Source organism: Microtus oregoni, unplaced genomic scaffold, assembly GCF_018167655.1.
Source record: "Microtus oregoni isolate MIOR12 unplaced genomic scaffold, Mior012 000031F_ref0000149, whole genome shotgun sequence".
NCBI lineage: Eukaryota > Metazoa > Chordata > Mammalia > Rodentia > Cricetidae > Microtus > Microtus oregoni.
Window position 1 is genome coordinate 15207885 of NW_024543090.1, and position 23748 is coordinate 15231632.

General features: G+C 43.2%; 1 protein-coding gene across 3 annotated transcripts in view; it reads right to left on the bottom strand.

Moving 5' to 3' along the window:
• Positions 1-9103: 9103 nt before the first annotated feature.
• Positions 9104-23748, bottom strand: part of Scg5 (secretogranin V) — a 46312-nt gene continuing 31667 nt past the window's right edge. For 2 of the 3 annotated variants that reach the window (XM_041678804.1, XM_041678803.1), the window contains exons 4-6: positions 21048-21160; positions 13823-13876; positions 9104-9653 (exon numbers count right to left, since the gene is read on the bottom strand). In XM_041678804.1, the coding sequence (XP_041534738.1) occupies positions 9558-9653; positions 13823-13876; positions 21048-21160 (263 nt within the window). In that variant the 3' untranslated portion in view covers positions 9104-9557. The remainder of the gene's footprint in view (positions 9654-13822; positions 13877-21047; positions 21161-23748) is intronic. The other variant, XM_041678805.1, reaches the window with a different exon arrangement.

Here is a 23748-nt window from a genome sequence, read left to right on the forward strand (position 1 = left end):
TACTTAAACAGCTTTAGACAAGTCCACTCCTGGGTCATCAGGAGAATAGGGGACGGGATGCCCACACAACAGAAGCTTTGGGACATTAACAGGTCTTTCGTATGTGATCCCTCTCAATGTGACTTTCATTGGCGGACATAGTTATTTCTCTGCTGATGATCCGGAAGCCAACTAGCAGCTACTTTCCTCTTTCTTTCTGTCCTAGAAAAGAGGTTCTGCTACTTCTTCCGTGTTTAATTTCTTATGAAACTCGGCTTCTCCCTTCATCAGTCAGCAAGTGCAAGGCCATACGCAGATGAACCACGAGGCCATTATGCCACGTGTTCTAAAGCCCTTCCAAGTTCATCGCTGAAAGGGACACGCAACAGTTAATGCATATTGTTTTTCGATATCTCTTCCCAAATTGCTACTACAATTTCCATTTCTGGAAAAGGACATAGACATGTCTGGATCCAGCTCTTTTATCTTTACATTTCCAACTGCTCTGTTTTCCTTCTCTCTTCCCATCATATTCTCATATTTTGACATTTTTAAGAGCAGCTCTTCCTTGATCTCTTCCTTCCTGTAATACAATGCGTTGAAAAGAGCCGTTCTCTTTGGTGTGCTTTCCCTCCGAACACAAAATACTCTGAAATTTAAATTATCTTCCTCCAAGCGAGTTAACATCACAAGAGCCTTGCGGTTTCACCCATCATAGACACGAGTGTTTTAAATGAGCCCTGCTTCTTTCTTTTCTCACAAGAAACACAGAAAAGTTGGTACAAAGTAGAAGGAAATTATAAAAAGAAAGACATGTTTGAAAATAGTGGTGAGAAAATTATATTGTTTCAATGGGAAGAATGTTTAAATTCCTTCATATCTATAATGTATCAGGGACAAAAAAACACTTCAGCCACTTGAAAAATCTGTTTCCTCTGGTGAGTGTTCACAGACTGTATCCCAAAGTAGCTCCCTGTCTATTAGGATGTAGAACTGGGAGACACCCTGCACCCAGAACATCTGATCTCACTTCATTTGGGAATGTTACAGCTTTTGGTTGTGTGCCCAGTGATGTGAGCATATTAACATAGTATTAGCGGCTGACGGTGTTTTCTATCAAACATATCCATTGCAGGAATAGAAGAGAAACTATGTTCACATTTTCAATCCCACTTTTTCCTTAAGAAAAATGCTGCAATGTGGTTTCAGTTGTGCATCTATTGAAGAGATCTTTGATGAATCAACAGTCAAGAAATATGTAAAAAGTGATTTGGGAAATTCTTCATGATTATTGATAGTGGGTACAATAGAATATTGGGGCATCTCTTTAGTTCATTTCTGGTTCCCTCATTGTTCCCTGCTGATTCCCAAGTTCTTGTGCTTTTACAAGAAAAATAATTACTTCTTTCTCTGGATATTATTGGCTAGTTGTTAAATAATTTGAGTTTTCATGGACAACCATCTCATATGACTGATTACTCCTCCGTCAAACACTCAAAAATAGCATCATTCAATTTGAAATGTTCCTAACATTTGAGATATTAAATAAACTAACAGCCTTAGGAAAAAAACCAACAAAAATAAGGTCAAGACGTATTAAAAGAGGGCAAAGATATTTTTCATTGAAGTCATTGTGCATCTGAGGCCGGAGGGAACGACTCCTGTGTCAAAACTAATGGCATCCCTTAAGTTCGTCTTGCAACTGTGCTATACTCATTGTCTATAGAGTAGGCCTTCTTATTTTGTCAGACAAGAAGACTGGAAAAAATCATCTTCAAATTTCCACAATCACACCTTTCTCCTCTACGCTGTTAGAGAAAAGTGGATTAATAACTAAAGTGAGATCAATACAGCTGCGCCGTGTGTTGGCTCTTGACAGAACAGACAAGATACCAATAGTTTGGCTATCTCTCCATAGAAAATATAAACGGTAGTTGGCAGTCGGGAATCTGGAGGCAAACTAGAGCACAAAGTAAGATGCACAAGATTCAGAGGTTGAAGGAGAGACCAACCTCGTTTACAAGCTGCTATGTCTGTTACAAGAAACCTTAGCTGCAGGCAAGTCAGTGTTCCACTGTCCAGAAAACGGCTTTGGGGTGTTGAGCATCAGCCTTAATGCTGTTGTCAGGGCAGTGACACCAGCCACCACTTCCTGACCTCTACATCCCAGCCAAGCCTGTGACCTTGAACTGACTAAGACCAGCCTCGGATTCCCGTCGCAGCTTCAAATAATTTTGTAAGTACGCAATGCCTCATAGTAAACTCTTTTCATCTGAAAACACTCAGAGAGAGGAGAATTTGTGTCTTGCACTGAAATCTGGCTATCTCTAAGTTTGACATATAAATTGGGCTTTTATACAGGTACTGTATTGTAGTGAATTTACCTTCCCATCAATTTCATGAGGTAGGTGTGGCCACGCCCATTTATTTGTCAGATGAAAGAGCTAAGATTTCATAAAATGAAGGTACTCGATAAGTCACACAACTTTCAGTCTTAAAACCAGGATCAGTGTAACTCTAATTACACAGTTTTGTGTCGAACTGCTTCCCTCACCTGCAATGATGGAAGACTGCATACAAGCAGATAACAGCATTTTTTGCTCATCATGTTATATACCATAAGCTCTATGAGGTAAGAACCCACATCTTAGACATTTTTGCACAAGATTTTGCGGGTTAGTTTTTGCTGTCAACTTGATATAACCTGGGAAGAAGAAACCTCTCATGAGGAACTGCTCACACCAGCCAGTGGCCATGTCTAGGAAAGATTGCTTTGGTTGATGACTGAGGTGTAGTTTAGCCCATTGTGGGCAGCACCACCCCTGGGCAGGTGGGCCTGGGTTGTATAAGGAAGCTAGCTAAGATAATCAGGAAAACAGTGTTCCTCTACGGTGTCTGCTTGAGTTCCTGTCCTGACTTCCCTCAGGGATGGACTGTGTGACCTGGAAGCTTATGCAAATCATTCCTTTGGGTGTGCTTCTGGTCACAGTGTTTTATCATAGCCATAGCAACAGAGAATGAGCTAGGACAGCCTCCCAGTCCCAGAGCACAGGTCGGCATTTAGCAACTAGAATATGTCCTTGAAAATAACTACATAATGAATCTGTGAAATGTAACCAGGAAAGTGGCAATAAAAGATGAAAAAGTCATCCGACGCTCTGCTTCTGAGGGATGACTGTGGTTGCCAAGGGGATTTGTTAACGTGTTTCTCACTTCTTGAGTCTGTAATTGTAACTGCCAATACATATATTTTCCCGTGCATATATAGTTTTGGTTTCTGCTGGGAAGAAGGTCTAACAACAATTTCTCCCATCACACTAAATGCATCAAACACTAGCATATCCAGTCTCTTTAGATAAACTCCCAGGTCTGTTTATCTCAGCCCTCCTAATAGCAACTCTTAAGAGATTTTCTTTACAACCTGAATATTGCTACACCCCAACCATGGAGAAATCCCGGCCTCGTGTGATTTCACATGTTACTTTTTCAAGTTACGGTCCTAGTTAGGTATCTCTGGCTTTCAATAAAGCTGCTGAATAATTTCCTAGTGCAAGCAGAGATTGCTCATTGTTTCCCAACTGCTCAGACCAGAATAATCACACAGAAACTATATTCATTACACTACTGCTTGGCCAATGACTTGGGCATACTTTTAGCTAGCTCTTACATCTTGAATTAACATATTTCTATTAATCTCTGTAACACCATGAGGCTGTGGCTTACTGGGTAGGGTTCTGGCATCTGTCTCCTTCAGCAGTTACATGGTGTCTCTTTGACTCTGCCTACTCTCTCTCTCTCTCCATATATATATGTGAAAGAGAGAGAGGTATGTATGTATGTATGTATGTATGTATGTATGTATGTATATCTTCCATCCTGGCTATTTTCTATTCTGCCATATGCCAAAGCAGCTTAATTCATTAACCAATAAGAGCAACAAACATCCAGAAGACCATCCCACATCATCCTGGAAGGTGCCTTTGAGAGATGATTGCCACTTTTTCCTACAACCCTCCATATAAGCCCACCATTGATTGGCCAATTTTCCCCAGTGTCTGTCTCCAATAATTTCGAAGGCTATTGCTATAGTGCTTGATATACATTAAGGTCTCACATATACCCTGCATGATGCCCATGTGGCTTTTGGGTAATCCCATGGTCAGAGGAGTGCCAACTGATGGAAACCCACAGGGCAACCCACTGCAGAGGCTTCCTTCAGATCAGCTATCATGAAGAGCAGGGTTGTCAACCTGTTCACCATACACTCAGGCACAGCATCCTTGAAATGCAGCAGATGGGGGTGTTTAGATGGACCTCTGCACACCTACCTTAGAACTGTTTTCATGGGGCGGTAACATTGGGGGCGTGTCTCTCTTGGGCCTTTCCAAGAAAAGCCTGAGAATCATCTGCATGTCTTAAAGTCAATTGGGGAGGCCATAGCACCCTTACTTCTTGTCGCAGTGTGTGTATGTGTATGTATGTGTGTTCCTGTGTTGCAGGTGTTCATGTGAACTCATGAGTGTGTTTTAAATGCATGTGTTCAGGTCGGTGTATGTACACATGTGTGCAGGTGTGCGTGAAGCTAAAGACAGCTGTCAGGCGCCTTTCACATCCCTTTCCACCATTGTTTTTAAGGCAGGGACTCTCAAGGGTCCTCGAGCTAAACTGACTAGCCAGTGACCTCCAGGGATTCAAGTGGCACTGCTCCCAGCCCTAGGATTATAGATTGTCAGCACACCTGCTTTTACATAGGAGCTGATGACCTGAATACAGGTCCTCAGGCTTATACAGCAAATTCTTCCTACTGACTGACCAAGGTATTCCCTCAAGCCAGACCCTAGTTCTCATTTGTTTGTTTGTTTGTTTGTTTGAGACAGAGTCCCTTGCTGACCTAGAAGTCACCAATTAGTCTAAGCTGGCTGGGCCACATGCCCAGGGACCCACTTGATTTACAGTACTGGGATTACAAGCATGACACCATTCTGGCTGTTTAAATGTGGGTTTGGGAATCAAACTCAAGTTTTTATGCTCCCGTGCAAGCACTTTACCCACTGAGCTGTGGAGCCCATCCCTTCTTTATACACAGACTAAGACGATGAATTTTTTGTAAGTTTTTCAAAACATTCCTTAATGTGCATTCATTTGGCAGACAGGTATTGCTTTTGGAAGGCTCTCTGGAAGATCTCAAGCTAAAAAGAAACACAGGACAGAGTCCGTGGCCTCAAGGAGTTATAACACACAATTAATAAACAAACACTGTTTAACAGTGAAGCACTGAGTGCTGGACATAAGAAGATAGCAAATTCAAGAAATTAGTGAAAATGCAGAAGTCTTCAACATACCATTCTGCAGAAAAGGCTGCCAACAAAGAGAAAAAGCAAAGTGACTTTCTTTGATCTAGAGCAAGACAATGAATTTTTAACGTGTCTGTAGTCAAGAAATCCCTATCCTTTCTTCCCATAAAGCAGGGTTTTCCTCTTTTCCAAACTCCTCATCCTATTGGTTTCGGACACACAGCCTTGTCTTTAGAGTTTTGCATATCATTCCTCGGGCCAAAATGCTCAACCATCCATGGCTCTCCTGGCTTTGTAGGTTGTCTTTCTATCATTGTAACAAATATTTGAAGAATTATATTACAAAGAGAGAAGATTCATTTTGGTTCATTGTTTAGCTGCTGTACCCAATGACTGACTACACCCATTGCCTTGTCTTTAGCAGTATGTCGTGATGGGTGTGTGTGGCAAAGGGTATCCAAGAAGCAAAAGAGAGACAGAGAAAAGAGACAGAGAAAGAGCAGTTTCCTTGAGGGCACATTCTCAGTGACTTGAAACCTTTCCATGAGACCTCTCAAAGAGGCCTTTACCTGCTGGGTCACATCCCAATAACACGACACAGGGGAAGGAAGCTTTTGGCACAGACATTTGTCTAAACCTTCATGAGCATTCAAATATCTTTCCTGAGTGGGCTACTGCTCTGTTCCTACTCCTCCGGATTCTCTTTGTCTATTATATTTTTTTGAGATTGAGTCCCCCCTCTGTAGCCCAGACTGACATGGAACTCGCAGAGGTCCTCCTGCCTCGTCTTCCCACAGTGCTGGGATTAGATGTGTAAATCCCCATGCCAAGATACACTTCCCTTCTGCTGAATCTTTCTTACACTTCACGGGTGTGTTTCCTCTGTGATTTCTGCATGTGGTCAGCCTCTACACTGGCTCTGGGATCATCTGTCATTGTGTGTCCCTCATGGCATAGTCTTGATTCATGAAACACTTGTGCGAGTCATATCTTCTTACAGAGAAGTCCCAGTTATTCTCATGGTAGCCAACTTGGTGCCCAGAAAAAAAAAAAAAAACCCTTTTCTAATGCCAGTCTCTTCTATGTTTTGGAGCAGTGTGTTGCCTTATGGGGCAAAACCAGAAACACTGAGGCAGATTCCTGGGCTCTCTTTGTAATCAAATATACCAATGCATGGTAAGATCCTACTGCCCTGGGATATGTTTGTGGTGTAGAACAAGCCTGCATTTATTAAGGGTGATTTATGTTATGTATATGTGTGAATGGCTGCACTCATGCATGGCTGGTGGTGTCTGACCACACTGCTTCAGACAACCTACACCCATGTTTGGGGATCCCTTACTGATCATTTGGAAGGGTGTGGTGATGAGGCTGGGGTACTGAGCTGAGATTGGATAGGGAGTCACCGTAACTCTTATTTAGAGCATAGTGCATTATATATAGAAGTCGGGAAAAGTTCTTTGTCTGGAGTCTTATAATTGCATCATTATTACAAAAGTAAAACAGCACAACAAAATAGACCTCCTGAAACCCAACAGTAGCATTCTGTTAGCCATCCCTCTCTAATGCTGCCACCAGGATTCAGTGGGAGGGAGAATGACCCAGCGAATGGGGTGGTTTCTCATCACTGTTCCATCCACATAAACACCCCCTGGCCTCAATGTTTGAAATAAATCCATGGTTCTTTTTATATTTTTAACAATTTTTAAATCACATGATTGGCTTAGTGGTAGGCAGTTTAAAATTTCCTTCCTGAGAAATAAGCCTTTCTTTTATCTAAATAAGTCACTGCCACTTTCCTCGCATCTTTGAGTAGAGTCCCCCAAGACACACACCAAACCTAGACAGAGTTCTCTGCATTGCTGCATCTCAGAAACAATGTCTGTCAACCCATATTCCCTCCTGTCTTCTTACTTTGCTTTCAATCTCGCCAGCCCACCAGCCATCCAAGTGGATGGGTTCATGATTAACCATACCACCCCACACCCACCTGCTATCCCTACCCGCTTACCCTTCTCCTGGAAGGATTGTGGTTCCGGAGCTCATGGTCTCATTAGTAATGTTTGTTACCTGCTCCCCTTTTCCGGCTTCCCGATTCCTATAAGCTCAGGCACCTGACTGCTGCGTGTTCTGTAGTAGATGCCTGGCTATACCTGTTCCCCAGATCCCATGCAATGCTGGATGAGCTCAGTAGCACACGCCAATGAAGCTGTGTAGCCCTGAAAGCTTTCTAAAGAGAGCAGTGAAGAAACCTTGTTCTGTTGCCTTGCAGGCTTAATGAAGGAATCGGATTCTTGATCCAAGACGGCCAGGAGTGTGGGGTGGCTGATCATGTTGCCACTTGTGTGTCTGTCACGGTGGGATGGTGGATGACTCCAGCTTTCCAAGATCATGTCACCACCAGAGAGCTGCACAACTCTAATAGGACCTTAGTTTCCTGGTAGAAACACTTTGGACCCAGAATTGATTGTTTCAGGAATCCTACATATTCTGGAGTACTTTGTATCATAGTGGCAAACACATTTTTGTATAGCCATTCCTTAAAGGTCAGCCTAATGATCATGTAGTAGGAGGTAGGGGTAGCTTCCGCGACAAAACATACAGCAGCAGACAGTCCGCCCCAGCAGCGAGAGCCAAGGAAATTCTCTTCTAGAACCGCCCCGCTGTGCCCTCCTCTGGAGATGGGGCTTCACCAGCCCACATACTATGTAATTATATCCAGGGGCCTTGCGTGGGCTGGTGCCATAGTCAAAGTTCGATCAGGACAATCTGCCAGTGCCTTTACAACATGCTTTCTTTCTGCCCAGTGTGCCAAACATGTTCCTGTTCGTTCTCCAAATGTCCCTGGGGTCACTACAACCACCTTCCTGATTTCAGAGATCTTTGGCTGTAGCTCTATGGAAAGACTGATGATAGAATGGGCGTGATGACCCTTCTCAGCCAAGGAAGAGCAAATTTTGCCCCCCACTAAAACCTGTGGCATATCCTTCCATGATGGCCAGGGGAAATGGTCTCCATTAATTTTTCATATCCATATCATAAAGATTTCTACCTTATTTTTTGTATTTCCAGGCCAATGTTTACCATAATCTCGTCTTACTGTTGAGCCTTATCTTGTTGCTAGTGTGGAAAATTTAATCATATACAAGTAGAGAGGTAGAAGTACGGGAAATCCTAAGGTACGTGGGATCCAGAGTCAACGGCTATCAATACATGGCTAATCTGTTCACCTAAATCCAAAGTTCCAGCTCCAACACTATTAATGGATTGTTTGAAAGCAAATCTAAATACCATCTGCTTAAATTTCAATAGACATCTCTAAGACACAAGAGTTCTTTAAAAGGCTCCCATAAAATTTTGCAATAACCAAATTGCACCGAATACTCAGCATGACTCATTCTTCTCCAATTATCTGATAGATAGCTTTAAAAAAAAAAAAAAACTTGAATCAGGAAACAAAGAAACAGCTACACATATTTCATTTGGTTCATATTTCTCTTAAGTCCTTTAAAATTTATAGCATTTCACATATATGGGGATGGGGTGGGGGTGTTTCTTGTCCTGAAAATTCTTCCATTCTGGATTTTGCTAATTATTCCCATTTTGTGTTGACTGTTCTCAGTCCTAACACATGTGAAATGGGGATCTTCAACCTCATAGCATCAGCACTAAAATCAGATAGTTAGGGCTGGAGAGATGGCTCCGCCATTAAAGGTTAGGCGCACAGCCAAAAATAGAAAATTAGATAGTTATGCATGTCACTTGGCTGTATTAAGCAAAGAAATTGATTTTTATACTGTTACTTAAAAAGAAAAAACTTCCCAAGCCAATGCTTGCACATACATTTATTAAGAAGCAGTCAAGTGAGATGTGTCAGGGCCTCCCCTCCAGTACAAACTTCTTTATTGGTGTGTAACAAGGCCCAAGGGCTAGATACATTACATAATCAAAATCAAATGCCAGCTCTTTTACAGACTTGGCCCAAACTGCACAACCCAAAACTGCAAGAAATCTGAGTATTTCATATCCACGTTTTTATTATACTTGACATATACATTTTAATTGTAATGTTTCTTGCAGATCCACATCAAAAAAAAAAGCCTCCAAAAGAAAAAGGAGCTTTTATTCTAATTTAGCAGAAAGCACAGCCATTGGTGTGGGGGCAAATGCAAGGACAGCTGCTTTCCATCCGTAATTATCTATGCAAGACGCATGCTGCCACTCTCGGGGGCTCTAGTAACATGCACGGAAGTACTGCGTGGGTTTCCACCTCCGGTCTTCTCTTTATTCTGACTCCTTCTCCTCTTCTGAAAAGTGAGGGACAGATTTCTTTGCCACAACATTGTCCAGCTTCTTTCCTTGTAGATACGGATTGGTGCTCTGACAAAAAAAAAAAAAAAAAAAAAAAAAAAAAAGTTTGGGCATTACACATGAACCTCAAATATAGATATTTCACATAAGTCAAGGGGAATTGTTTTCTGACTGTTGGATTAACAGGATAATAACACAGCACCTTCCATGCCCCTGCCAAATGATGGCTCCAGCAAGCTGGTTAATACTTCAGTGCCCTGGAGTACAGTATAGTCTAACTGACAGATTGTTACCAATAGTGTCTTTCATGTAACCACAGTGTTCTTGGTCAAATGCAATGTAACTTTTTTATTGCTATATTTAGCTTACAAGTTTGGGGTGAACTAGAAAAAATATTCTTGCTACTAACTTAGGTACCAAGACTCGTGTGAAAGAAAATGATTATTCTATGGTCCTATTTAAGTGGGAGGGAGACTCTGAGATGCCTTAATTAATCTATCGGAAGCATGTCAGAGGAAAAGACAAATAGGGCCAAGTGGGAATTAGCATCTGAAGACTGACCCATGGCTGCAACTCTTCTAGGTGAGGCTTCTGTTAAAAACAATTCATGAAGGAGTCTAGCAATCAATTCCAACCTGCCTTCAGTAAGACTTAAAAAGTGAAATAAAGCTGGGCGGTGGTGGCACACGCCTTTAATCCCAGCACTTGGGAGGCAGAGGCAGGTGGATCTCTGTGAGTTCGAGACCAGCCTGGTCTACAAGAGCTAGTTCCAGGACAGGCTCCAAAGCTACAGAGAAACCCTGTCTCAAAAAACCAAAACCAAAACAAACAAACAAAAAAAAACCAACCAAACAAACAAAAAAACCTGAAATAAAATACAAAGTCATCTGGAAGGATCTTTTATTTAGGCCTCCATATTTTGGAATTGCTTTCATTTGTTTGATGTTCTGAATGAGGCAAAGAGTTCCCACTGCTTCTCCAATAATATCAATTTTTTTTAGGTTTGGATTTGAACTGGTAACTGGAGCTGTGCAACATAATATTTAGTGAACAGGAAAATTTTCAAGCGTTTGGGAAGATAGTGGCTTACTGAAGTTACCTTCCAGCAGCAGACCAGAAACATAAGAAACAGGCAGAGGTTACAAATGAGGAGCAATCCAATTGCAGTGCTAAGCCCCCAGGAGTGAATAGACACAGTTCTTGTGTGGGCCTGGCCTGTGCAGTTCTCTTGCAAAGTGAGCAAGCGTGTTTCAAAAGACAAGGACTGGAACCCTTGTACTTCACAGTCTGGTGTATAAAAGCATAAATCAGGAAGGACCCAGATTTATTTCATTATTATGTATACAGTGTCCTGCCTGCACGTACACAAGCAGGCCAGAAGAGGGCATCAGATCTCACTGCAGATGGTTGTGAGCCACCATGTGGTTGCTGGCTAATGAACTCAGGATCTCTAGAAGAGCAGCAAGTGCACCACTTTGAATCCTCACGAACTCTGCAAAGAAGACTCACGAACAAGGGGAGGACTACTAAAAGAACTGAGTCTTTATATATTTGAAAAGAAACATGTCACAGAAAGGGATTTGAAGTGGTGCACTTTCTGTTGAGCTGCAGAGCTGGCTCAGAGGTTCAGAGCCCTCGCCGGCTGCTCTTCTAGAGGTCCTGAGTTCATTAGCCAGCAACCATATGGTGGTTCACAGCCATCTGCAGTGAGATCTGATGCCCTCTTCTGGCCTGCATGTGTACGTGCAGGCAGGACACTGTATACATAATAATGAAATAAATCTTTAAATAAAAGATTTATTTAAAAAAAAACAGTATGTTTCTGTTGGAAATTGTCAACTAGTGTGGTCTGGCTCACCCTATGGAGTCATCTAAGATCCTCTGAGTAGGCAGACTTAATCTGCTTGGAAAAGGTGTATTCAATACCATTAATACTTTGCAGTTTTGCAACAGTATTGATTCTTAAAATTCTGATACATTAAAAGAGAATATTAGATCTTCATATTTGTCAACTGTGGGACTATGTAACTGATAGGCTGTTTAAGGTAATTTGTGGATTTATAATGAGGTGGTAACAAGACACAGCCTCAGAGTTAATTTTTTTTCAGAATCACTAAAAAGTACATTGATCTTTTATTTGTGAATTGGCTAGAAATTCAAATGCCCAGAGTTAGGAAAAAAAGTCACACAAAATAACCTGAAGATTTGATTGTAATGTTAAAGATCAACCCCTTGCTAAGAAACTTCCTTGGTTCAAGACAGGCTGTCTAGACCCAGAAAATGTCAAAAGTTGGAGGAAAAGGGAAGAAGGAGATGCCAAGGCCAAGCCTGGGCACTTTTGGATGAATGTTCAATTATCGAATCAAGTGCTTTAAGTGTGCTCTGAAGAACTTGCAATAGTTATATATGTGTGGTCACTTATGGCAACATAAGAGATGGCTATTCACATCTGACAACTGGGAGAACAGCTTGTCCTCTCAACCCCCAGAAGATGGTGAAATTTCCTGGAGTAAGCCTTAATTCTTCAAATAAGTGAGCTATGTTTTCTTTATACTGGTTTGTGCTCCAGAGAGGGAGGTTAAGGTCTCCAAGATGGGGAGCAGCAGCTGAGGTGATGGGGACTTCTACTTCCTCGTCAGTTTAGAGGAGCCCAGGACAAAATGAGCTTGGGCTTGATAGAAGTCTGGGAATAGAAGGAACCTGAAAGCCTGGGTCACATAAGGTCAAATAAATAACTCTTGTTTTTCTAAAGTCTAAGCCTTGTCTACGTGGAAGAAGTTGAGGCCAAAGTAAAAAAAAAAAAACATTTATAACATATGTCTTAGCCAGAACTTTGTGTTTTGGTAATCACTGGTCTCATGGAAATACGATCTAAAGTCAACCCAAGTTCCTCAAAGTCATGGCAGAAGGCATGGTGGACCAACAAGTAGAGACAATTAAAACTACATGTTGTTATTCATTTGGGGTCAGTCATTGGCCTTATTTGGAAATGTCCTTGCTGTACCATGGGGGATATTCAAGCCATCTTCCTGGTAAATCATGTGTATTCTGAGCTCCTAGAATAGAATTTCTTGATGTTCTCTCAAGAACACATTACACCCTTCCTGTCACCATCTGCCATTGGAAGCCGTAATCACCAAGAGAAACCCTAATAACCCTGTTTATTCTCCCAAAGAAGATCTGTTTCCAGATTTAACAGCGTTCTGCTTTTTTTGCGTAGGAAATTGTGGGTCTTCTGTGTTTGTCAGGCAGCCCGGGGCCTTCTGATTAATACCAAGGCCAGAAACTCCACACTTCTTAAAACAGTTTCTGGTTGGACTTGGCCAAGCTCTTCAGATTGGCCGCAATTTCCACTATCTAGATTCCCAATTTTCCCCAAGATCCAGGTACTCGCTATTCCAAACAAATGGTCAGTGACCTTGGGCATATAGGTTGGTTTGTATATTGTCAGTAAAATAATGACTACGTACACTTTACTGTGTACTAGCAGGGTTTTTACCCCTCCTGTTTGGTCAGATAAGAGGCCAGTGTTCAGTAAGATACCAGCAGAAAGCAGGATGGACATTGTTCTATTAAGTCTCAGGGCTATAACGTGCATTGAAAACCCAATATGACCTTGACGTTCAGATTTATTCCAAGCAACACCGTATAAGGAGTAGAAAACGAAAACCTAAGAGACCAAAGGCCATCTTGGACAGTCCTTCCAATGAGAACTAACTAAACCTTGCTATACTTGGCAGTCCGCAAATGAGACAGGAGGCATGCATGCTCCACCACCGTGGCGAGGTCAATAAGAAAAACATGTAGAAGAAATTCAAAATGACAGCCTGCAGTATGTACTTTCACACTTTATGATGTCTGTCATGTGATCTACATAACTGACGCAGATGTGTGAGCCATTTCCTCCACTGGCTTCAGAGTATTTGAGGAAAATCATGCCTTCCAATCCTCTCTGCACACTCGTACCCTCCCTGGGTGGGTTGCCACTCATTGCTGGTCAGAAGGGAAGTAGTGAGTGTTCCACAAAAATCATGTCCTAAAGCTTTGGGAGAAAACCATGCCACCCCAGAAACCAAGGGTACATCTGCTAGGTGTGGCCCCTGCCACGCAGGACTTCTGTCCTGCTCTTTGGGAGCGCACCCGAAAAGATTCTGCCACTTTCCCCAAACCGAATGCTTCATTTGCCCCGCTCAGAAACACGAAATGCCCCAGTACCATCGGGCCCTTGTGTGACTTACCCTCCGCTTCCGCCTCTGCCCTCCCTTCATCTTCTCATAAAGGAGTTTCTTGTTCTGGGGAGAAGAGAAAAGAAAACACAAACGCACAAGTATGGATTGAATTTGGTGACTATTTTAAAGCCACACTTGGTGTGTCCCCTGGATATTTGCATACACATATTTTGGAAACAGAGCGAGATGAAAGGCATGTCGTGTCAGAACGAGAGACCACAAGAGAAAAGCTGGTGACTGCGGCACTCTTCACAAAGTCCTCTGCACAGCCTCGAGGCACAGAGTGTCACCAACGATCTCATAAACAGGGAGAGACGGCGTGCTAGAATGCCAGCGTGTGGGACGCTCATCCCCTCACTTTGAACTGTCTCTGTTTAAAATAAATAACTTTATCTCGGGATCTGATTCCCTTTTTATGAACTACACACATGACTGCTCTCTGGAGCAGTGTCCGGCCGTTAACAACAATCCTCTGTGTAAATAAATGAGACTCTGACTTCTGCAGCCATTCCTCCCTTCCATGGCTCAAGTTAGTGCCCCCATCGAGCCAATCACAGAACCATTTGCTCTATAACATTTTTAATAGAGTGAACCTTTTAAAAACTGCCAAAAAACTTCTTGGCAGAAAGGAGAGCTATGTTGTGTGCATGTGTATGTGCGCATGTGTGTGTGTGCGCGCATATGTGTGTGTGAGTGTGCGTGTGTGTGCACGCACGTATGTGTGTGTGTGTGCACATGCGTGCACACGCGCATGTGTATGGGGGGATGCTTCTCTGTACCACAGTTTGCATAAGTGTTTCCACATACTGCTGTGTTTCAAACACACGGTGGATTTAAATGAGCTCTAGACTATCAGACACATGCTCAACACATTTCCCTCTAGTTGAGACGATAAAAGACAGAACACTTAACCTGAATGTGGATCCAGAGGAAGGGATTTGGGTGTTTCGCTTGTGTTCTTTTATTTTCAAATCGTAAGGAAAAATAATGTATAAAAAGAGACGATTCATCTTGCTGTAACTGCAATACCCTAACACTGACTTCTAGCAAAAAGAGTTCTGGCAAAGAACAAGTTTATATATCATTTGTATCCTCTGAGCTGTCTGGTTATGGACAAATGTTTAAATGGTAGATTTGAAAATGAAAATGACAAGTGCCAAGAATGAGCGTCATCATTTTCCTGTTCATGAAAACCTACAACTTGCCATTTACAACGGGCATTTCTGCCCAACCTCAAACATCCAGGGGCGGGGTGTGTGCCAGGAGCAGCACCATCACGGCTAGAAAACACAGGCACTGCCCAGAGCCCCTGTCTTTGGCTCTCTTGAGGCATGGATCAAGTAACTATCAGGAGGGAGAAAAGGCAGGTCTGCTGACCATTCCCTCGAGAAATGAGAATATTGTAGTCGGCCTCAAGTTCTGGATGTAAACAAACAACTCTGATGCACATAGGATGTTCTGGGTGTTCGTTCCAGAGCTGGAAAGGAGGCTGACATAAAGGGGCTGAGTATAGTGACTGCTCACACACGTCACCTTCTTCATCTGGCTGCACTGGAGGGAGAACAGAGGAGCCTGCTAGCTGGTACAGTGTAGGCCACTGCCCACCAGTCCGGACACAGCACCAGCAATGCTGCAAATGGCATGAAGACAGAAACATCCCCTTTTGGATCTTGAGGGAAATTACAACGAGAAGTACAGAAGGTTTGAAAATCTCAGTCTCAAGATGGCCCCTGCTTCTATGGAGAGTTAAGGCCAAGGCCGGCATGTTCATGGCCTCAGTCCCTCCATGGTGACTGTGGCTGGGCTTTCTCCATTAACTCTGCGTCAGCGTGGATTTGATGGTGGGATTGGCAGGTGTAAAGTGAATTTACAAAAATGTATGCAAAATGAACAAAAATAAATCAGCCACCTTCTCTGACACCATTTGTTAGTTCCTTGGGGAGGGGTGGCCTAATCTCCAGAAGGACAGCTGGTGTAAGTTCATTAAAGGACTCTCTATTATGCCATCAAGATTTTGGACAACTCAGTTCCATTCCTAAAGGACCCTGCAGGATGGCTATCTTCTTGGAGAACTGTCTGATCCTAGGCGAGGCTATAGAAAGCACCAGGATTAGTGATGCTAAGTATCTGATTGGCCATGAAAGCAAGGATGTTTAAACAAGAGCTAGAGTTGGGGCCAAAGGAAGGAAAAGCCAGCTTAGAAAACTTCCTACTGGTCAAATGCAGGACATTTTGAATATCAAACCTAGTAACGATAAATCTATAGAGGTGCCAAATAAATAAGCAGGTTTATAAACAAGAAAGGAAGAAGTGGAAGCCCCTTATGGGAGTAGAGATGCAAATAGAGAAAGAACAAGAGAGTAAAGCTTAGAATTCTGCAACTGCCAGGGTTCTAATTGATTCTGGTAAATACTATCAGCGAATGGAAACATATTGGTTAACAGTTTCACTGAGATCAGACTATTGATAGCCTCAAAGTACTTTTCCACACATTAACTATTAATTTCAAATAGAAAATGATTTTATACCAGAGAAACATGGATGCCACTTTATTAAAGGGAGTGAAGTTAGCACTAACAGCAGACAAACTGACACCATGCACCCCCACGGTGCAAAGGGCTAAGAATATACACCGACAGCATGACTGGGAAGAAGCTTTACAAGTTGACCTTGTGAAAACAGAGAGGCTATGTGACTATCAGAGCTGGGGAAGGGGAGGGAGATGAAGAGAACATGGTGACAATCCGGGGGTGCATTAGTTGAAGGAGTAATAACTGCAAGTGCCCTTTAGCACACTGGAATGGCCATTTTAACAATTACTGTATATTTTAGAACAGTTGAGAGTACTCCAAACGTTTTCAACATAAAGATGAGAACGAAGGAGCTGGTGAGATCACTCAGCAGTTGCGAGCGCTGGTTGCTCTTCCAGAGGACCCAGGTTCCATTCCCAGCATCCATATGGCAGCATACAACTGTCTCTAACTCTCCAGTTCAGGGAACCCAAAGCTCTCTTTTTGGCTCTCTGCATATTGCATATACATGATGCACAGACATACCTGGAGACATAGCACCCATACATGTAAAGTAAAATAATAAAAAATTTAAATAAATGAATACAGTCTGAGGTTATGAATAGGCCAATCAACCATATCTGATCATCACACAGTGGGTACCTGCATTGGCATGCCACACTGTACTCTATAAATATGTACAATTATTATGTGCCAAGTCAAAGAAGAAATGAAAATCACTGCTCAGGTCTAATAACATGGAAACCTAAGGCAAACCAGACCTGGAGAGTACTCCAAAATTTAAACATGGCATGGCCGTGCAAGATCAACGAAGTTGGAGAGGGACCATGTTCTTCCTCTTTCCCATGGTTCAGCTCGGGCTCTGGTCAAATATTGGTGAAAGTTGTACAAAGCACTGGGAGAGGAGAAACATTTGTTTTTCTGACACACAATGAACACTCAGCAGTAAGTGTGTTAAGTGCAAAGGCTGATACCAGCCTTTGGCCATAGGCCTTGAGGACTATAGGTGAATTGGGGCATGGGGCATTGATATCAGCCTTGGACCATAGACCTTCAGGACTGTAAGCAGTACACTGTGGGGAAGGCAACCAGGCCTAGGCTAGGACTCAGTAGGCCACTTTATGAGGGATGAGTCATGAAGAGATGCCCATATTTATAGTGTTTGTAAAGATGGGCTTCAGTAATTCTGTCAATCATAATCTGTGTTATCGAGCAGGCTACCCAGAACCCTGCTTGCATCTTCTCCTCTATAGCTTAAGAGTGATGAGACTGGGCAGGCTGGATGAGATGTCTGAGGTAAAGCATTGGCCCCGTGTCTGACATGTAACATGAGCTCCATAAACATTATGATTTCCTACTATATGGTAATTATTGGTATCTTCCCACTACCCACTGCAGGGCCCAGAAGTCACATGGTGCATATTTAATAAATGTGTCTTGGTGCGGCAACAAGGAAAGAGTCATGCAGGAAACAAGACAGACGCCGATATTTGTATATTTGATGTGTGAATCATGGCTACAGATGCAACTCAGCTCCAGATGATATATATATAAAAAAAAAAAAACAGGGAGGTGGTACCCTCGAGGAAGGAAGCAAGGGGACTTGTGTGCAGTGCAGTTTGTTTGGGAGATAAATGGCTTTGCAAGTGAAAGGCTAGTTGTACTACAGACGGGCTTGAGCCTCTTCTTCTTTGTAAACACCCAGGCTGCTTTGTGGATCCCCACTTAAAAAAGCAAGAGACGCTCAGTTCACACTTCCATGCAAAGATCAAGCAAACACTGTTTTACTGCTAGGTGGTAATGAGAAAATAAACAAGGAAACTGAAGTTTAAACAAACACATGATTAGAGCTGATAAGAGGCATAAATGTCATTCCTTGGCCATTGATCTGTTAGAGCACATTTTATACTTGGTCTTAAATTCTAGTCTTCAGCTCTGATGTGGACAATGAATACGAGTGACTGAGAAGCACAAGGCAGTGTTCCGAGGAGGAAGAGGGCACGAGTAAAAGGGGATGTGGGTGGAATTTAGAGGGAGAGTCTGAAGAAGAGGATGTGGTGGCCGAGCCTTTAATCCCAGCACCCCTGAGGCAGAGGCAGGTGGAGTTCTGTGAGTTGAGATCTAGGCCAGCCTGGTTTACATAGTGAGTTCCCGGACAGTCAGAGCTACGTAGAAAGACTCTGCCTCTAAACAACCAAACAAGCAAACAAAATAAATGCTGGAAAGAAAAGCTACCCTGTCTTCCACCCCATCACAGTTTCAGACATGTTCCCAGTTTCCTTTCTTCTTCTCAGGTCCAGCCTGTCAGTTAGCCATGCCCCTCCCCTAGCATTTCAATACTCGCTTTCCCTAGTATCTTGACTGTAAAAATTAACCCCATTGGCCCTGCATTGTCCCCTGCCTTGGCTTCCATCTTTCCTAGCAATGGGACCTGGCCTTGTACTGTGTCCATGCAACACTTGAGCTAATTTTATCCTCATGCCTTTCGAGGCATGTCCCGTTTCGAGACTGCACACCTGTTGAAAGCACAGAGTCACTTCTTGGTGAACACTGCAGACTGATCACCTGGCACAGTATCTAAAACACATCAGTTTCAGAACCTGCTGGCTCCCTTCTAAACCTGGCCCTTGTTACTGCTTGGCCATACCTTGCCCATCTCCCGTGGGTCCTTTCCCACCAATCCTCTTCATTATCTGTTCTTTCCTTGCTTTTCCTTACTCTTTAAGCCAGCACACAAAGGCATAAATGCATCTCTTGCTCACTTCTCTCTTCCTAAAATGCCTCACAGGTAGAGTTTATATTATCCCTTTCGTATAGACTGTCTCTCTGTCTCTCTGTCTCTCCCTCCCTCCCACTCAGGCTATGTCTATTCCATTCTATTTACTTTATTCTCTTCAAAATGATGCAAATTTTTATCTTCATCACTCCATTGAGGACCAACATAAATGGAATTACATTTTTACTTTCTCCATTTTCCTCCTGTCTTTAGTCTCCCTCTGTTTCATCTCTTACTATTTCATTGGGCTATAGGAGATTTTTAAAAATAATATTCAAGGTATTATTTTTCTGTCTGTTTAAACTGTACCAGTTGGAGAAGGTTTGAAAATAGTTCTCCCTAACAGAACTATAGGTGTGGGGGAGTATAGAGAGCAAAAGGGAGAGAGAGAAAGAGGGGGAAAAGGGAGAGAAAGAACGATACACATTATAGATGCAAGCTTGACTCAGAATGCTGCTTTCCTGCCTTTCTCATTTGGAATTGTATTTTGTAGGCAGAGGGAACTCAACTGACTCAATGCAACATGAAGAAAGATGCCAGAAAAAAAAATTGAAAGTGATTATCAATGAGGACAAATTTCCTCCTCCAAAGCAATGCAGAAGGAAGGGAGAAGTTTATTTTCACTGTTTAAGTGTGCATTGCGACACAATAAACAGCGTCGTTAGCACTGACGTGAGAAGGGGCTATGAGGTCAGAGGGCTTAGGTCACCTGGAGTATTTTGGAGGGAGCACTCCTCATTCACTCATTCCACAGATGCACTGACCACCTGCTTTCAAATTTGAATTCACACTGCTCAGCATTTCCCCATCTTTCTTATTATGGCTTCAGCATGGGATTACACAGAGCCAACCACAGGTACCCAGACACTACCCCGTTCAGTTTTAAACTTCTTTGACTCATTGTTCCAGCCTGTTGGGATCTTCTTGAATCCCAACTCGGTCCTCTGGTGTTCTCTATTCCAACTTTGTGTCAACCGCTGAGACTCTGGGTAGTATGTGATCTGTGTTTTTATTACAATCATTGATAAAAACGTGGAGTGGGGTAGCACTCAGACGTGCAGGGTACCCTGTACCATTCTCTCCCCTCCTCTTCAATAGGCTGTCCTTCAATGATATTCTGTTGACTTGGCTGTATCTCTTCATCTCCTCCAAGGGGAGACCATAAAAGATCTTGTCAAAAACTTCGATGAAGTCCAAGCGCAGCATGCCCACTTCATTTCCCTCACTAAGCTGGCACACAGATACATAACGCTGGCAAGGGAATAATATGAGCAGATCGACAAAACTTGTTTTTAGCACACCAGTGCCAAGTGGCCATGATTTCTCTTTCCAAGTGCTTATAAAACAACACCCTTCATTGACAGTTACCCATGGTTGCATGCAACTGACAGCAAGCTCACAGCCACACATCTGGAGATTGTCTTTCTCTCCACAAAGCAGACTTGTGTGTGTGTGTGTGTGTGTGTGTGTGTGTGTGTTTCCAACTCTGGATGTCTTTACTTCCTTGATTCTGCAGAGATAAGCACAGATCATCTCCCTTAGTCTAGAAATCAACTTTACAGATTTTCTCGGTGTCTTTTGCTTTGGAAAGGTCTTTTCCTTTTCCCGGAGTCCTACCGAGTGGCATGAAACACTGGTAACACATCACGATGTTATGACTCGGACTGTGGAGGAGAACAGAGTAGAAACTCCTGGGGAGTGTATGGTCTGAGTTGCTGTCTCTTTCCATGTAATCAGTACACTGCTCCATAGATACAAGTGTGGTCTGGAATAATAATTGCACCGAGTCCCCCTCAGCCAGAGATTTCTGAGGAATCAACTCCTAAAACAATTTTTCCTCCTTCCCTCATGTGTACATTCATCTCTGGTATCCCTAACCCCAAGAGATCAGCGTGAACCTTCTACCAGCTGCTGGAAACGCACTTACCCACTTGCCCAAACCTGGATAGTCATGCTCTGGATCAAAAAGGTGCTGGTTTAACTGGAATTCTCGGCTGAATTCTGCAGTGTCAGGGGCATTTTCTAGGCATCCGTCATCTGCTGTTGACAAAGGTTTTTGAGAAATGATCAGCACATCTGTTGTTATTCTAAAAGTTAACTTATCAGAAACAACTAGACACACAGAGGTCATAGTCTGTTTGTATCAGACACTCTGAATCACGTTCCCTCTGAGGTTCTAATCCCCTCTGTCACAAGAAAACACTCCAGGAGGAAAGACCTGCTGGCTTCTCTCCAAACCCACTTCCCCTTTCTCCTTGGCATACAGCAAGGCTAATTGTCCAGCTTTTCTTTACAATGAGGTGGAGTCATTTGCCTGAGCCCAGGCCAAGAGAATGTAGGGAAAAGAGATAGATTCCACTTCCAGATCTGTCCTCAAAACCTTCTAGGAATAGTCTACTTTCCCCAACTCTACCCCATCTTCTGGTATGCATGCTGCCAGCCAGGGCAACTGGGGGCATCAAGAGTCAAGAAAGAAGAACCATCTAGTTCTGTCATTTCCTGACCTCCCTGGGATAGGACTTCACAAACGTGAGAAACAAGTTTCTATCGTGAAGAACTAGAATGTTTCATTTGCTTTAACCTCAGGTGTTTCTTGTTGCTTCCTTTGAAAAGGTCTTTTCCTTTTCCCGGAGTCCTACTGAGTGGCATGAAGCGCTTGTGACACATGAGGATGTTATGACCCAGACCGTGGAGGAGAGCAGAGTAGAAGCCCTGGGGAGTGTATGGTCCAGGTTGCTGTCTCTTTCCCTGCAATCAGGACACTGCTCTGTAGACACGAATGTGGTCTGGAATAATAATTGCATGGACCTCTGTTTCTCTCCGATGATGTCTTTAGGGACCACTCTAGTGCCTTCAGACAGATCTTGGCGCTGTGTTTTATAGCAGCAGTGATTTGTATTTTAGAGAGAAGCTTGAAAATCAAATCCCAGCTCTTGTGTGATCTGTAGGTTCAGTTTTTTAGAGTTAACCTGGCTTTTCTAAGTCTGTTTATTCGCCTATGAGATACAAATAAGCAAATATTTACCGAGTTGCCCTAAGAAATGAAGGTGGCCATGCATGGTACCATTGGCACATGGGAGGTTTGCAGTATGATTAAAGCCCCTCTCGGACACCTCCCTTTAAATAAAAGTTTATCCCAACAAAGCTCTTTTTTGTTGCTGTTTATTTTGCTCTTGTTTTGATTGCTTTCTCACGGAGAGTCTCATCTGTGCCTCAGACTCAGACTGGCCTCAAACTCATCCTCTTCCTGTCACTGCCTGCTGAGAGCTGGGATTACAGGGCGCTACAGCTGTGATGGTTCATGGAAGTATACGTGCTTTATAACAAACTAAAGCAAACAAGTTATCTTTCCTGGCTTTTCTTTTTCTATAAGATCGATGATCACTAGATATGATCCCCTAAAAGTGAGCTTTGAAAACTTCCTGCTTCCAATGTATTTTAGAAAACAACATCTTTAACAAGAGGAGCAGTAGGGGCAGGAGTTGCATCTCAATGGTTGAATGTGTGTGTAAGACCCTGGATTCCAGTCCCAGCATCATAAAACAAGGTGGAGAAGCAGAGAGGGAAAAATGGAGGCTCGGGAAGTTTTTTGCAGGACCAGGGTAGGAAAGAAGTCCCACCCCCAGCTTGTTTCAAAGGGATAACGACCTGTCAGTCAATACTGAAAGGAGAACTGTTCACAATTAGAGAGGCTGTCTAGCCCTTGGGATAGAACTGAAATCTTCAGACACACAGTGTCTCAGCACCGGGAAGCTAGTGCGGAAGTTATTAGTTTTCCAAACCATTCCCAGTGTGACTCCCCACTTCTCGCTAAGCCATTTCTAATGTCTCTATCATGTGGGAAAGGGACACCAAGCAGAATGTCCAAGTGCAGCAGCAGTTTTGCCAACTTTTGGTGACTATTTATCAAGGACCTCGAGATGGAGCTGTCGTGATAAAGCCTTGCTGGGGCCCGGGCTAAGATTTGGGGGACTGGAAATGTACTCTAGAAGTCACCATCTAGCCCTGCAGTCAAGAGCTGGGTTCTAGGAGCTGCACTGCTCTGTGCAGGGAGATGGGTGGTGATGCAGACAAGAGCAGGGCACAGGCAAGTCAGGGTTCTATTCTGTGTCACTGAACTGTTCTGTTCTGTATCACGCATGATTCTTTGTAAGGGGGTCTGAAGAGATTCTTCTCCGAGGGTAGCTAACGTTAGCAAATGACTTCTATTTCCAAATTGCCAGTTGTGTCAGGAAAACAATGTGGAGTCTGGAATGATAACAAAGGCCAAAGCAGGTTCTGAGGCCACGTCTAGCACTGGGAGCTCAGCCACCTCGGTCAGCTCACGCTGGCTGCTCTTCTCTCAGTGTCCTAAGGGTACAGAATGCTATGTCACACAGATCTTGTATGGGATAACCCGGAATGACACTGAACATTTCTTTAAGGCGTTGTGTGTGTGTTGTACTTCTATCGATGAGGAGACCAAACCCTAAAGCAGTGAAATACTGTGTGGTTAACCCTGGGATGCAAACCTCTTGGCTCACACTCTGGGTCTCTTTCTCTCGTCTTCTAAAAGTGGGTTTCAAGCATCAGTGTGCTCCAAGGCTGGTCACTACACAGACGGCTCAGTCCCAGTCTGCGTGTGTCTC